Source organism: Ylistrum balloti, unplaced genomic scaffold (assembly GCF_031769215.1).
Source record: "Ylistrum balloti isolate Yb309-2 unplaced genomic scaffold, AGI_CSIRO_Ybal_v1 Utg370006, whole genome shotgun sequence".
Taxonomy (NCBI): Eukaryota; Metazoa; Mollusca; class Bivalvia; order Pectinida; family Pectinidae; genus Ylistrum; species Ylistrum balloti.
The window spans coordinates 523,843-540,845 of record NW_026782081.1 but is presented as its reverse complement, the minus strand read 5'-3'; the positions used below and the strand labels follow the sequence as shown (position 1 = coordinate 540,845).

Sequence of the window (17,003 nt, the reverse complement as noted above, 5' to 3'; positions counted from 1 at the left end):
TATTTTGGTATAACCAACACGACGGATGATATTTTGGTATGACCAACATGACGGTGATGTTTTGGTATGACCATCACGACGGGTGATATTTTGGTATGACCAATATGACGGTGATGTTTTGGTATAACCATCACGACGGGTGATATTTTGGTATAACCAACACGACGGATGATATTTTGGTATAACCAACACGACGGATGATATTTTGGTATGACCAACATGACGGTGATATTTTGGTATAACCAACTCGACGGGTGATGTTTATGTATGACGAACACGACGGGTTATGTTTTGGTATGACCAACATGACGGTGATTTTTTGGTATGACCAACATGACGGTGATGTTTTGGTATAATCAACACGACGGGTGGTATTTTGGTATGACCAACACGACAGGAGATGTATCGCCATCAGGAAGTGGTGTTTTCTAATTTCAAGCATGTTGATTGCAACTAAGTGATGAATGTATACACAATATTTGTGCTTTTATTTTTTTAAAACTTTTCTCCAGCTACATCTGCCGGATTCTTTGCATTCGGACAAGAGGAAGGCGATACGTTATTGACAGCAGAGGGATCATCTAATTTAGTAACGCCAACCGTACCGTTGGCCACTACCGACAATGATTTTAACAATTTCTATGTAAGTCAACATAAGATTGCTGCATTATAATTAAAATCAACAAATATGCCCTGAAATCAGCCTCAAACAGACTCGCAATTATGTGTTCAGATAATTGTATTCAATATGAAAGCAAAATATACATTTTAGAACTCTTCGTAAGATAACAAATATATATATGTAATTCTAATCGGCAGTGTGGGAATGGTGTTAATTGAAATTTATTTTAAAGCAAAGGAAGTGTGTTATACAGTAGTTTTGAAACATATCATGAGTAGTACATTTTCGATAAATTTCATGACCTTAAACCAAATCGTGTATCTTTATCTTTGTTGTAAAAAATAAACGGTACATTTTCACGGAGAGTGACGAAGTTTCCCGTGTTTTTGGGGTTTTTTTTTTTTGTTTTTTTTTTGTTTTTTTTAAAGATTACTTTATTAATAATCTAAGTGTGGTTTTTCTTTAACATTCAAGTCTGATTGGAAATTTTGAATTTTGTATGAAAAGATATTTTTATTCAACCCACAGGCTGGAAGTTCTCAATCCGTTTTGCAATAAAAGTTTCAGCAACACAAATTTATAAATATATATTTATATCTATGGAACTACTAAAGGCTTATCACATATGCAGTTTTTTCCAACTTTAGAATATCCACGCATAAAAGCATTAAAAGATTGTATAAAGTCAGGATTACCTTGCGATAAAACAAGTGATTTTAAGAAAATGAATATCAATATCTTCTGTGTTTATGCTACAATAAGTTGAACAACCCATACAATTTGTTTTTTTCTTTCCAGATTGACTCTAATGGCATCATTTCTCTTAATTCAATTTTCGTATCGCTGAATCCCGAAGATTTCTCTTCCCTCTCCTTAAACGTTGACCTGTTCGCACCTTTCTGGATGGATGTAGGCCAGCTGAGTGATACCCGAATCTACTACCAGCTCTATGATAAGAACAATATCCGACCTGAAACTAACCTAACCCTCTTCAACCAGAACCTCGATTCCATTGACCAGATAGTACGAAAGTACAAAGCCCATTCAAACTACATTTCCATCTGGTCACTCGTAGTCACGTGGCTAAATGTCCATCCGGAAGTTTCAGCTGCTGAAGCCAGCGAGGTACGCATGTCTCAGCATAGCTTCATATTGTCAATGATACCACTTATTGTTTTGTTTTTGTTTATGCTGACTTAGTGATATTTATATAATCTGTGATACCGGTATGTGTTCGATTTATAACATCTGTCGTGTCAACTATCTAGTAAACTTTTCATATCTGTAATGTCACGTCGACGATGCAAAGTACTGTGAAAATGAAAACGTATAGCTAAGGATCATTCATCCCCTTTTAAGTGAGATAGGGGAATCTCAACCCTCAGGAAAAGATTAGTAAGTTGCATGTCATATTTTGGTTAACATTACTTCATCACAAGGTCTGTCCTCCTGTCTTACATCTAAAACATTACTTCATCACGAAGTCTGTCCGCCTGTCTTATATCTATAACATTACCTAATCATGAAGTCTGTCCATCTGTCTTATATCTATAACATTACTTAATCATGAAGTCTGTCCATCTGTCTTACATCTATAACATTACTTAATCATGAAGTCTGTCCATCTGTCTTACATCTATAACATTACTTAATCATGACGTCTGTCCTCCTGTCTTAAATCTATATCATTACTTCATCATGAAGTCTGTCCATCTGTCTTATATCTATAACATTACTTAATCATGACGTCTGTCCATCTGTCTTATATCTATAACATTACTTAATCATGAGGTCTGTCCTCCTGTCTTATATCTATAACATTACTTAATCATGAAGTCTGTCCTCCTGTCTTATATCTATATCATTACTTCATTACTAAATCTATATAAAAATTTTGTTACGAAATACTTCAATATTTTTTCAAAATACATCAAATTTTACTGCATGTTTTTATTCCGCTTCAACACAAATTAAATATTTGAGGGCACTGTAAAAATCACAATTAATTGAAAAACTTTTTCGTCCTCCACAAAATTAGATATTTATATTTACTGACTTTTTTCTTTAGGCAAAATTATGCTATGAAATCTATCTTTACAAAAACGGTGTTGTCATTTTCTGGTAATTATCATTAAACAGATCGTTTCTGCACTCTATCTAGTCACGTTTTCCCGTATTTTCTGGTAATTATCATTAAACAGATCGTTTCTGCACTCTATCTAGACACGTTTTCCCGTATTTTCTGGTTATTATCATTAAACAGACCGTTTCTACTCTCTATCTAGTCACGGTTTCCCGTACTTTCTGGTTATTATCATTAAACAGACCGTTTCTACTCTCTATCTAGTCACGGTTTCCCGTATTTTCTGGTTATTATCATTAAACAGACCGTTTCTACTCTCTATCTAGTCACGGTTTCCCGTATTTTCTGGTTATTATCATTAAACAGACCGTTTCTACTCTCTATCTAGTCACGGTTTCCCGTATTTTCTGGTTATTATCATTAAACAGACCGTTTCTACTCTCTATCTAGACACGTTTTCCCGTATTTTCTGGTTATTATCATTAAACAGACCGTTTCTACTCTCTATCTAGACACGTTTTCCCGTATTTTCTGGTTATTATCATTAAACAGACCGTTTCTACTCTCTATCTAGTCACGGTTTCCCGTATTTTCTGGTTATTATCATTAAACAGATCGTTTCTGCACTCTATCTAGTCACGGTTTCCCGTATTTTCTGGTTATTATCATTAAACAGACCGTTTCTACTCTCTATCTAGTCACGTTTTCCCGTATTTTCTGGTTATTATCATTAAACAGACCGTTTCTACTCTCTATCTAGTCACGTTTTCCCGTATTTTCTGGTTATTATCATTAAACAGACCGTTTCTACTCTCTATCTAGTCACGTTTTCCCGTATTTTCTGGTCATTATCATTAGACAGATCGTTTCTACTCTCTATCTAGACATGCTTGTCCGTATTTTCTAGTAATTATCATTAAACATGTCGTTTCTATACCTTTTCACGTTCGTTCATAAGTCACGTCCATAAGTCGACCTCCGAACGGCTAGGTGAAAGGCGAGTGCGTTACTATTGCGTCACCCGACCACCCATCATGCTTTATTCTGTATGTTATTTACATGTGTCATGCTGTATTCTGTATGTTATTTATAAGAGTCATACTTTATTCCGTGTGCTATTTACATGTGTCATGCTTTATTCTGTGTGCTATTTACATATATCATGCTTTATTCTGTGTGCTATTTACATGTGTCATGCTTTATTCTTTAGGTTATTTACACGTGTCATGCTGTATTCTGTATGTTATTTACATGTATCATGCTTTATTCTGTGTGATATTTACATGTGTCATGCTTTATTCTTTAGGTTATTTACACGTGTCATGCTTTATGATGTGTGCTATTTACATGTGTCATGCTTTATTCTGTGTGCTATTTACATGTGTCATGCTTTATTCTTTAGGTTATTTACACGTGTCATGCTTTATTCTGTGTGCTATTTACATGTGTCATGCTTTATTCTTTAGGTTATTTACACGTGTCATGCTTTATGATGTGTGCTATTTACATGTGTCATGCTTTATTCTGTGTGCTATTTACATGTGTCATGCTTTATTCTTTAGGTTATTTACACGTGTCATGCTTTATTCTGTATGTTATTTACACTTGTCATGCTGTATTATGTATGTTATTTACATGTGTCATGCTTTATTCTGTGTGCTATTTACATATATCATGCTTTATTCTGTGTGCTATTTAAATGTGTCATGCTTTATTCTGTGTGCTATTTACATGTGTCATGCTTTATTCTGTGTGGTATTTACACTTGTCATGCTTTATTCTGTGTGCTATTTACATGTGTCATGCTTTATTCTGTGTGCTATTTACATGTGTCATACTTTATTCTGTATGTTATTTACACTTGTCATGCTTTATTCTGTATGTTATTTACATGTGTCATGCTTTATTCTGTGTTATATTTACATGTGTCATACTTTATTCTGTATGTTATTTACACTTGTCATGCTTTATTTTGTATGCTATTTACATGTGTCATGCTTTATTTTGTATGCTATTTGCATGTGTCATGATTTATTCTGTATGCTATTAACATATGTCATGCTTTATTTTGTATATATATTTATATATACATATACATCTTTTTTTTTTCATTTGACAACTTTTGGAGTCCTTTGATAGATTTTTTTTACATTTCCTGTTAGTACGATCAAACTCTTTATTCGTATGTCAAAATATTGCGCGGAATCTTGGTTTTTCTCGGTTCTTGCACTAATTTTTCATTTTATTTAGTAATTCCAGTAAGGTTTACGGCGTCAGCTGGTACGTTAACCTTTATCGGGTTTTATCTACCTATAACCACGTGCTACCCCTTCCAAAAGTGTATTTTTTAAACCACTTATATCTAAATTGTCTCTGTTATCGAAGGCCGTCTCGATTGTGTCTATTAATTCCAACAGTCTATTTTTTTGTTGTTTTTTTTATTTTTATTTCATCGGCAATTAAATTATCACTATGGTATTGTTTCCATAACAATAATAGTACTTTAAAGTCACGCGAAACTATCTAATGACATAAAAATACATATGTTTGTTTTTGTCCCCAGAAATTATCCTTCCAGGCAGTTATCACAACAAACGGCATTAACTCCTACTATATGACAGTGTATAACAACTTCTTGATGGTACCAACAATCGGCAGACAGATTTCGATCGGCTACAAACTGGGAACAATGATCGAGCAGAATCAGAATTCATTCCAACGCTCAGCTGCGCAGATGGATGTCTGGCGAGGAAATCAGGGTATGTGTGAAGAAATCTCCCAAACAAAATTTAGTAAAGGATGTCAAGCTGAACGTGTTTGATGCTCGTTAGTTTGCCTGTTGGTTCCGTTGTTGTATACCTTGTTCTTAGTTAAGAACGTGACTTCCTTACCTACTTGGATTGACTCAAATTTGGTGCACTGTTAAGCTCTGCGGAAAGGTTTTTTAACTGTTGTGATTGAGAAGGGAAAAAATATATACACAAGAAAACAGATTTAATCGCAATGCAAAGTGAATGAACAGAAAAACGTATAGACTGACAAGTATATTAATTACTTCCACTTCCTCCAATTTATGTCAAAAGTTTTGTTTTTCTTTTCACCAATTTTAAAGTTTGAAAACTTTTGAACAATATAATGATCCTTAATAACATTAACAAGAGCATCAATATGTAAAGCTTTGTCGAAAAATCTAGCTCAAAAAATATTATGTTAAATAAAAATTAAGATTTCATTATCAACTGAACTAGCATATGATGATGTGATTCAAAATAGAAACGATTCTTTATAGAAAAATTTTCAAATTCCTGTAATAATCCTTGCACTTCTCTACATTCCCAAAAGCAGCGAATTAATGTTTCTGGTTCATCATTACAAAAAGTACATAGTGAATCAGAAGAATTTTTTATTTTAAAAAGAAAGGTGTTTGTAACCAGGATATGGTGTATAATTCTGACCCGAAACTTGAGACTTTAAAGGGAATTTCAAACATCTTTGTTCCCCTTTTTAACTAAATAAAAAAGAGTTCTCCCATTTGTTCATACCTGTTGGCACTGGTTCTGGTGTAATGAGACATTGGTAGATGTCTTTTGAACCTTAGCCGATACTAAGTCATGGTATTGAAGAAAGTTTGTGCTAACTCTTCATAGATCAAGAAATTCTTGTAGTGTATTTGTCTCGTCAACATTGGTGTTAAGCCAAGATCTTTGAAAAACCATTTACTTCATTAACAGACTCCCTTCAAGTTATTTGAGAACCATCTAGCACTAAGCCAGCGTCATCGGCATACTGTAAATTCAAAACAGGCACATTTTCCACTTGGATCGTCTAAATATTTTCATTTCTTCAATTTTGCAGCAATATCGTCTTTGGGTCGCCTTGAATGTTGATAGGAACTGAGATATTACCATCCTTATTTATTGATAAACAAACCTTATAATGAAGCGTCTTAAACCATCTATTGATATCATTTCCAAAATTAAAATGATTCAATATCTTTTCAATAAACACCCATGAAACAGAATTAAACGCTTCCTTAAAATCTGTCGAGAGTAGGGATATTCCCCTATATATCGCCCTGACATGAAACTTGTTTGGTGACTATATATCAGTTTATTTAAAACTTTCCTCTTTGTTGAATTTGGATTATGATTATGTTGACATGTTGTTTAACTACATTTTTACAAAATTTGACGATTCTAAGGATGGAACTTTTGAATTAAAAAGTGATTTTGTAGAGTATAGCATGACGTGGAAAGACAAGTGAGAGATTAGCATATAAATAGTGAATCTTTGGCGTGGGTCAGAGAAACAAGTGATATTTAAAAGTGTTAGTAAAGTAAACCAGTGCAAGTGCAATGTAGATAGAAAAAACAATATAACTGTGAGGTGAATCATAGTCTTAATGAATCATGGTCTGAAGAAAACCATTGGTAGTGTGCATCAATGGAGAGCGACACGTGTTATTGTAGCATTGCTGGAGGAAACCGGTGTTTGTAGTATTACTGGAGGAAACCGGTGTTTGTAGTATTACTAGAGGAAACCAGTGTTTGTAGTATTACTTGAGGAAACCAGTGTTTGTAGTATTACTGGAGGAAACCGGTGTTTGTAGCATTACTTGAGGAAACCGGTGTTTGTAGCATTACTGGAGGAAACCGATGTTTGTAGCATTACTTGAGGAAACCAGTGTTTGTAGTATTACCGGAGGAAACCAGTGTTTGTAGTATTACCGGAGGAAACCAGTGTTTGTAGTATTACTTGAGGAAACCAGTGTTTGTAGTATTACCGGAGGAAACCAGTGTTTGTAGTATTACCGGAGGAAACCGGTGTTTGTAGTATTACTTGAGGAAACCAGTGTTTGTATTATTACCGGAGGAAACCGGTGTTTGTAGTATTACTTGAGGAAACCAGAGTTTGTAGTATATTTTTTTTAATGATAAAAATATTAGGGTAGAGAAACCAGTGAAAGTTTAGTATGACCTCCAGAAATCAGTGTAAGTATTGTATGACTCAGAAAGATCAGTAAAAGAAAAAAAGACCATTATTATACAAGTATATCACTTGAGACTAGCATTTCAGGTCCTCATGTACGATTTAAATTTATGACCCTCACAGGATTGTAATTTCTATTTCAGATCTTTCTGGGTTCTACTTCTACGAGATAACTCCATCTGATGCCCAAGGCACAACTCCACTTTTAGAATGTCTGAACTGGTACAGTGGCAATCTTGCTGGAACTGTGGAAAACCCAGATCCATTCGCCAATTTCGTTCCTGACGCCACCACGATGTGTCCCTGTGATTTCTTAACGCGAATCTTGGACTGGCGGTTTTCAGTTCTACCTGCCTACATCCGAGATGGAATGTACTGTGTGTCCGGGTTATTAACGAGTATCTTTCCGTCGACCAGAGTAAGTAAAACTGGCCTTTGGTGGTAATAAGTCAGTAGTCTTACAGTGGACGCGTAAAAGTAATCTATGGCTACACAGGCCCTTAACATCACTTACGAGAATGACGAAACAGCTGTAGGATGCAGTTTAAGTCGTAATTTGGCTCCACTGTATCTAACTCTAAATTTGTATTTAAAGATTTTATTCACTTGTGTGGTTTTTTTTTTACAATCTTTAAATATTTCGACCCGGTGCCACATGTTAATATATTGAATGTATTCTGCGATTTCATTGAAATCTCATATCCAGTATACTTAAGCTAAGATCTTTACGGCATTAGAATAAGAATTTTTCCAAATAACGAATTCTTCATCTGACTTCGGCGCGGAAATTATGAAAATTTATGCCAAATTCTTAATAATTTCCAGAACCCTTTCATACAATATATGTACCTTGCTAAATACAACTATATATATATAAATAGGTTCTTATTGAACATTGTGACACACAAAAATTGTATGTTAATGCAATCACCATTTGTTGATTCTGATGTCCATTTGTGCGTTGATGAGCCGTTAAGAATATAAGAATGATTTAATAACATTTGTATCTCTAGGAATGTTGCTACACCAGCCAGTTCGGATTTTTAATTCGAGAAGAGTCTCGTTTCCTTGCGAGACATCCGCTATTGCCTGGCTTCGATGCCCAAGATAACATTCCCAGAAGACAGTGCTGTACAGAAACGAACGGCTGTCGCTATTGGCGGAGACTTCGGCCAATCACAAAGCAGTGTCGGGTCGTCGTTCTCTTAATTGTTGGTAAGTCATGGCCGAGATAAACATATTACAATATGCATGATATGTTCTATTTGAAATTCTTCTAAGTAAAATGGAACAAGAGAAGGACGTTTTTAATTGTCATCATTTTCATTTAATAGCGAATACCACACGAATTTATGATATGTACTCAAGCATACTTTTACATTTTGTATTCATGGTGTTTTTTGGTCTATTTTACACTATGCTTTTGTTTAGTGAGCGGAATAGTAGTGGAAATAAGTCCAGCCACTTCTGTCCGTTTTCATTTTCAATGTTTGAAACGGGACAGATCGTCTAGTAAAAATGAAGAAAATATATGTTAAAAAGCACTGTCAGCACTGTCGTTAGTAGAGTCTGGGTTATGTATCTTTTGAAGTAAACGTATATTCAAGAAATATTGGCGTGTTTAGATCCACTGCTCAATGAAGACTATGCTTCCATAAGATTTCTTGAAGAAGCAGAAAAGTGAAAGAAAATAGAAATAATTATAGTTTTCTTATTGACCGTGTACAACCGTTTCGACCTATGGCTGGAAACAGTGTTTTTAGATTTGAAACGTTTAGTCATAGGTTCACAAGTGCTGCCAAATACTTGCATATTGTATAATAGTTCAACACAAATTTACAACTATAGAGGCCATACGAATAATTACTAAATTGTTAACGTCCAGGTTTCATGTACGGGGATCCTCATTTCACCTCTCTGGATGGGAAAACATTCACATTCAATGGTAAAGGAGAGTATATTATGCTCAAAGTCAGCAACGGGAACCATAGTCTGGAACTGCAGGCTCGCACTGGACAGGCCACGTCAGAAAATGGAACAGACCTCAGAGCAACAGTTTTCACGGCGTTTGCCGGCAAAGATTTCAACGCCAACGTTTCGTTCCAGGTGCAGCTATCCCAAGATAAAACAAGTAAGACCTCACTCGTTTAACTGCGTACTTTCCTTTCATTTCGTTCGTGATTATTTTTTTCAGAGTTTCTGAATCATTTTAAAAATCATATCTTCGTTACCTTTATTCAATGCAGGGTATGCATTCACTGTTGATATATAAATCTTACGTCACTATAGTAAAAAACGTATACTGAAAGATAGGGACTGATCATGAAAGCAAAACAAAGACTTCACAGTGGACTGCTACTATCATATCCTCCAGACAGACCGTTTTACTCCCTAGACTTCACAACAATTTGAGATGCTTACGTCCCAGACCTCGCGCCAAACCGAGACTCCAACAACCCTAAGGCCTTACAATAGTCTGGAACAGTCCCAAGTCCTAGACCTCACGACATAGCAACACAGGCCTCAGCCTTTTACCTCACCACAGACTGGAAAAGTCCCACGCTCTAGACCGTACGACAGATCGGAACAGTCCTATTCTTTTAACCTCATGACAGATCGGAACAGTACTATGCTTTTCCACTAATTACAGATCCAAACAGCTCTAAGTTTCTTGACCTCACGACAGATCGGAACAGTATTATGCCATGACCCTCACGACAGATCTCAGCAGTCCTTTGCCCTTGACCTCACAACAGATCGGAACAGTCCTATGCCCTTGACCTCACAACAGATCGGAACAGTCCTATGCCATTGACCTCACGTCAGACTTGACTGCTACTTGCCCTTAACCTCGCTCGCGACAGTCCGGAACATTAGAACCGGTACAGAATTATTCCCTAAAACCCATGACACTGTGACAGTCCTGTGCCTTCGATCTCACATCATCTCGAGACATCCCTATTCCCTAGACCTCGTGATATACCTACGCTGTCCAACGAAAACAAGACAAAGTTTCAATGACTCGTCATTTTTATATTTTGTAGCTATGGAAATATATTTGGATGGACGGGACTTCACTTTTCCTTTCTATAACAACACAAATTTCAGTACCATTGTTAAAAATCAGATTAATGCAGTGCGACTTGAGGATACTCTTTTCCTGGGACTCATCAACTCCGGTAAGTTTAACAAAACATTAGCGAAACCAAAGATAACTATATGATGTTTCACGGGTAATGTCTAATCTATATATATGTATATATATACGAGCATGAAGTCATTGTCCAATACGAAAAGTTTACATCAATCCTACGGTATAAACATTATATCTTATCTTTTATCAAATTAATTTGTCATAATAATTAACTAATTGACACGAGGAATCAGATATATTTATTTTGTGCGAATTCGTATTTAAATGTAAAGTTGTCGTGTTGGCTTTTAGTTGATTTTTAGTAATTTATCAAAGATCGTCTCTCTTGTCCTTGCTCTTTTCTTTCTTTCTTTTTTTTTTTTTTTTTTGTTATATTTATACATATCTATTTTCATTTATTAACAACATTAACGTATCCTTTATTTCATTTCTGTTAAAGACATTTCATTGCGCTTCCAAGTGAGCGCACGGATGTTGTCCATTTCGCCTTCCATCCCCGAAGGCTTTAGAGGCTCGTTGACTGGGTTACTGGGAAACTTCAATGGTAACCCCAACGACGATTTTATCTTTCCAAACGGCACAATTCTTCCTAACGTTAACATGACTGAGAAGGAGATTTTCGATTACGGTCAAACATGTAAGTATTGATAAGTGATTTGAGTCATGTTATGGTATTGATGTTGACGTTGAAGCCAAATATTATTATTATTTACACTATCAAAGACATGATTCATTCATTTTTGCTGAATTGACCTTTTTGTTATCTGTCAGCATTCCTTTTATCTACTTTGTTCATTGAAATGCGTCTTTTTGTACATTTCTCATAATGTTTCCTTTTTGTAATTTTGTATTTATAGTGTTAAGCCATGCAAATACTTTTCCTATTATTATCAGTTTTAGTATATTCTTAATGGCCGGTTAATACAGAACAGTTTGTAAAGGACAACAAATGTGACTGGAACCTGCGTCAGAAAAAAAAATTATCAGTGTTTTATTCTGTAAAGGTAAAAACATCAAAGATAGTATAAGACACTACTGTAAAAGCAAACATTTTTGTGGTGCTTAAATTCCACGGGTTTTCAAATATCTATCAATTAGGTGATAGGCATGAGGTCAATTTCACGTTTAATGTGGGCATATGTATGTTATTGACGATGTCGACACATGTAATGGTCAAGGCCAATATGAAATGCAACCCTTCATCATTTTTACCACAGGTGTACGGCGACGTACACGTGTTAGGACCGGCTAATTATTTGTGATAATTATATTTACAAATCTCAAACGACCGATTGTCTTTTAATGAGAAATGCACAGTTATTTAGTACTGTGAGCTCACTTCTTTTCTCGCATGAGAATGATCAACACAAGAAGGGTTGCATGGGCAGCGATCGCCTCTCAACCCGGTTATACTAATTATCTTTAATAAGCCGAGATGCCAAGGAAACTGACCGCTGAGTTATAAATATCTCATCCGTTGTTAGGTGTGGAGAACCTCTGTCTGTAAAGACTTTGCCAATCATTCAGATTGCAGACCGAAGGGTCATATCTCTCACATAATGTATCGGGCCTAGTCAGCTGAGCAGAACGTAGACCAGAGAAGAATATCTCTCACATAATGTATCGGGCCTAGTCAGCTGAGCAGAACGTAGACCAGAGAAGAATATCTCTCACATAATGTATCAGGTCTTAACATCAAGGAGATCGTAGACCGGAAAAGTGTATCTCTCTCATATCGCTGTATCGAACATATCGTAGATAGAAGGATCAGTAACATTTTTACTTGTTCTGACAGAAAATACATCACAGGCATTTTGTCAGTTAACATCAGAATAGAAATGCACAAAAACACGGGTATATAAACATCATTCATTTTAATTTGTAAACATTAACAGCCCTAATAGGAGAAAGCTGTATCTTTGTCTTACATCAGTTTTTCTTTCTTCCTATCTCGACTAAGAATGTTCTGATCTACTCCTTTCATGAAGAATTTCGAGGACGTCTTTTTTTCCAGAATGATCGCACAAACAACTAAATATATATTTCTTTTCACATTTAGGGGCTGTTAACGAGACCACGTCTTGTTTCGACTATTTCGGAAAGACATTTTCGACTTTTAACGATCCTTCGTTTGTACCAGCTTTCCAAGTGGACTTTAATTCCAGCCAAATAGAGGAGGCCAAGCGGGTTTGTGGCAGCCAAAGCGACGCATGTATTTATGACTATTTAGTGACGAATGACCAAAATGTTGCCATGGTATCTAAAAACATTGAGACAGAGGCTGAAGATACTCTCAACATCTTGGGTAGGTATTACATATCGACAGTAAGGGTAAATCGTAATGTCCCATTGGATTTCAATTGAAGTGGAATTAGTAAATAATATAAATACTAGGGACAGTTTGTACAAAAGGCACACAATTTATTAACATGCTGTAATACAAATTTAGAATTAGATACAGTAGAGCCAAATAATAAAACTGCATCATACAGTTCTTTCTACCTTCGACTTGTCGCTGATGTCGGGGCCGAAATTATCAGTATTGATATACATGTATAACTGAATGCATTGCTTGTAACAGGAAACACACCGCCGGTAGTAAATGGTACCACATCGCTGATTGCGGAGGTCGGCAAACTATCAAGTTTCACGGTCACAGCTTCCGATGCGGATCCCGCCGACACCCCATCTTTCGTGTATGTAGAATTTTATGGTGAAATTGTCTAAAATTCCAGATTTATTTTTATTTTTCAAGGGTTATAGAAGTCAGATTGTAAGCATTCTTAACAGTCAAATGTCCCTATTTTGTTGATGTATTAAAACCCAAATAATTATTTTCCTTACAGTATCATCAATCAACCAGTTGCCAACTTCAGTTTTGACAACACTTCCGGGCTTGTAAGCTGGACTCCTGAAAACACTGATATAGTGTCCATTAGGTAGGAAATATCGTGAATGGAACCATGTAACATTCACTAACAAGAAACGCCGATACTAATTTTGATTAAATTTACTTACCAAATATCAATTATGTTGATAAAAGGAGTGAGTACTCAGTTGATATCAACATTTGTTTGCACCCTTTATACACATGTTGCGCTGGTGACATCAGCTTCCGACATATGCTAAGTATTTGACATATTTTGTTGTCACTCTCAGATCATTACGATGTTGAGGCTATTATATCGATTGTGTAAATGTTACTATTTTTTCCACATTCACAATGTTCGCTGTCAACATCATCGTTTTTTAAACTAACGCGGAAATGTTGTTAATTCATAAATAACGCGGAAATGTTGTTAATTCATAATAACGTTGATTCAAATTTAGACATTTTTAATCACTTTTATTTTTTAACTAATATGAATTAAGCAAATATTTTTATTATTGTCGTTGTTTACCTTGATGGTATTCGTGTGCTTTCAGTTTGACAGCTGTGGACAATTACAATATATCTGCCCCTCCGCTAGAGGTGGAAATCATCCTCTGTCCGGGGTGTAGTGGCAATGGCACGTGTAACTACACCCAGACAATACCCACCACGAACGATAACTTTCAGTACGCCACATGTGACTGCAATATTGGCTATGAAGGTACGTACCGATGTAGAGTTTTGTTTGTTTTTGTTTTTGTTTTTTTTTTTTTTATGAAAAGAGCAAAAATGTAAGAAAGCATACATGCATTTATGCATTCGAAAAGTCATATTTTGCCTGCTAATTTATTTTTAGCTGCAAAGAACAAATAAAGGTACATCCGATATTTTTGTGTAGTCGTAAAACATGTTCGTTTGTTTCACATTTAGATTATGAACAATGAAATATGAAATGTAGTAATATATAGGTAGGCATGCAAATAATATTTTTACATTGTCTACAATATTACAGCATTTCTTCCCATGTTTACAGCTTATCTACACTTACCAACATTACTTCCTAATTCATCTAAGATGTTACCAACATCAGAGTTTTAATGGAGACATTTACCACTTGGCATGTTTCATATACTTACTCATTTACTTAATGCTATGATTATATTTGGAATATGTATATAATATTTTCTCTCATATAAATCTACCAAACAGGAATGAAAGATGTCAGATCATAAATAATATTAACTTATTTCACTTAAGTTGAATGGCATTACTCGCATGACCACTATTGCTCATCAACTTCAACAACATATTAGTTCAGCAGAATATTGATTTAAAAAAACAAAATATATTTGAGATGTCAATATAGCGATTGACAAAAATGCGGAATATTGTATTTTTGATTTCAAAAATTTGCTGTTTTGTATATGTACGTAAAGCTTTACTTCCAAACTGATCTTTAAAGTGGAACATAAAAGATTAGATCGTATGAAGCCATACCAAAACATTTGTTAGTTTGGATATTATATAGAAACATTCAAATACTGTGAAAACATTAATTTTTGGGGGGATATATTTTCATTGATTTCCTGACCATTCTTAATCTGCACATGCATATGTCAACAAACTGTAGAAATTAGAATAAGTAGGTTTATTGAGCTATCTTCATCCACGAAATCAAGAGTTAGCGAAATACACGTGTAGCCAATATAATATAGATAAGAACATCCAGTTGAATCATTCCTTTTCATAACAGATTATACACGATTAAATAAATGTTTAATTCCATAGCAATATTAATTGCCTTAAATCACAGTTCTTGATAAAGGTATTTGGTATATTCTAATAACTGACAGATAAGCCATTTATCGAGAAATTGAATAGAAATCTCGAAAGTGTCAAAACAATGATAAGTTATATGAAATGCAATATAATTATATCAACGGGCTAGTATAGAAATATCACAGCTTATTGCAGTTTTAGTGCTATGAATGCAAATAGACTTGGATAGCTTGAAACATCCAAAGTCGAATAGGCATTTATATCAATATTTTTGAATGCAATTTTACTTCTGTGTCGAATAGGATAAATATAATATTTTATAATCCACTGATCTTGTTTTTTTTAATTATCGCTGTATTAATCCATAATTCGCTCACGTATGATGAAGGTGCAAACTGTAGTCAGGAGGTGGACGGGTGTGCGGGTAGCCCGTGTTCTGTCCGCCGGAACTGTACCGACCTGTCCCCGCAGGAGGAAGTAATGTACGGAGCGCCATTTATCTGCTCCGATTGTCCAGCTGGTTTCGAAGCGGTAGGGAGCTTATGCAAAGGTAAGAGCAATCGCAGAAATTGGGTTTTTTACTCTTTATAACAAGTATACATCAACTCTTAATATGTCGGAATCGAAATTAATCATGCAAACCATATTATTTTTTTGCTTATGTATCCGGAATTTAAGCAATTAAAATTTCCAATTTCTTTCTTGATTTCATCAAACTTAGTATATATTTCTGGTACAGTATAGCTTAAATATTATATTTATTGTAGAAAAGTGTCTAACAGAAATTGCTTCACTTGAAATTGATTTACATATGAAATTGTTTACAGACATTGACGAGTGTCTGAATGCCAGTGTAAATATGTGCAACCAAAACTGCACCAACACGGAAGGGAGCTTTATGTGTAGCTGTCTTCCTGGTTATCGGGAACTCCAAGGTGTTTGTACTGGTATGTATATTCAAATGATAACAGAAAATGATAGGACAAGTATGATCACAGGTTCACAATTTTACAGATTTACAACATAAACAAGATCATGTCGTACAAGATTTTAGACTTGATTTCACATTCACATGTAGAGATTGAAAATATCAACATCTTAAAATTAGAAGTTAACTATGTTGCGAGCGGCAGACCCTTGCTTGTAAATGCGGAAAGGCTGTCGTCTCAAAATGAAGTGTGAAATGTTTGAATGACTTTGTATCATTGTACAACTTTAGACATCAACGAATGTATCGAAGATACGGATGGGTGTGAACAAATGTGCAACAACAACGAGGGTAGCTTCACCTGTGGTTGTTTCTTCGGTTACCAAATACAAGCGGATGAACGATCTTGTAGCAAAGGCAAGTATATTCTGTATAACATGAGTGTAGGTCAACAGTGTTGAAAAGTTAGCAAATGTATTCTTAATATAAATGTAACTGAAACTGACAACTGCTATTATTAACGACGAGAACAAATGTAATAATGCATGGTTACAGTATCACACAGATTTTAAACAA

At 35.1% G+C, this 17,003-nt stretch overlaps 1 protein-coding gene across 1 annotated transcript in view; it reads left to right on the top strand.

Annotated features, from left to right (window-relative positions):
* The first annotated feature begins 305 nt into the window (after window positions 1-305).
* Window positions 306-17,003, top strand: part of LOC132548143 (mucin-like protein) — a 29,425-nt gene continuing 12,727 nt past the window's right edge. The window contains exons 1-16 of the mRNA XM_060211965.1: window positions 306-339; window positions 513-643; window positions 1,421-1,747; window positions 5,269-5,464; window positions 7,838-8,112; window positions 8,708-8,909; window positions 9,580-9,825; window positions 10,739-10,873; window positions 11,288-11,485; window positions 12,908-13,153; window positions 13,430-13,544; window positions 13,695-13,787; window positions 14,275-14,441; window positions 15,888-16,049; window positions 16,327-16,446; window positions 16,719-16,844. Coding sequence (XP_060067948.1) covers window positions 306-339; window positions 513-643; window positions 1,421-1,747; window positions 5,269-5,464; window positions 7,838-8,112; window positions 8,708-8,909; window positions 9,580-9,825; window positions 10,739-10,873; window positions 11,288-11,485; window positions 12,908-13,153; window positions 13,430-13,544; window positions 13,695-13,787; window positions 14,275-14,441; window positions 15,888-16,049; window positions 16,327-16,446; window positions 16,719-16,844 — 2,773 coding nt within the window. The remainder of the gene's footprint in view (window positions 340-512; window positions 644-1,420; window positions 1,748-5,268; window positions 5,465-7,837; window positions 8,113-8,707; window positions 8,910-9,579; window positions 9,826-10,738; window positions 10,874-11,287; window positions 11,486-12,907; window positions 13,154-13,429; window positions 13,545-13,694; window positions 13,788-14,274; window positions 14,442-15,887; window positions 16,050-16,326; window positions 16,447-16,718; window positions 16,845-17,003) is intronic.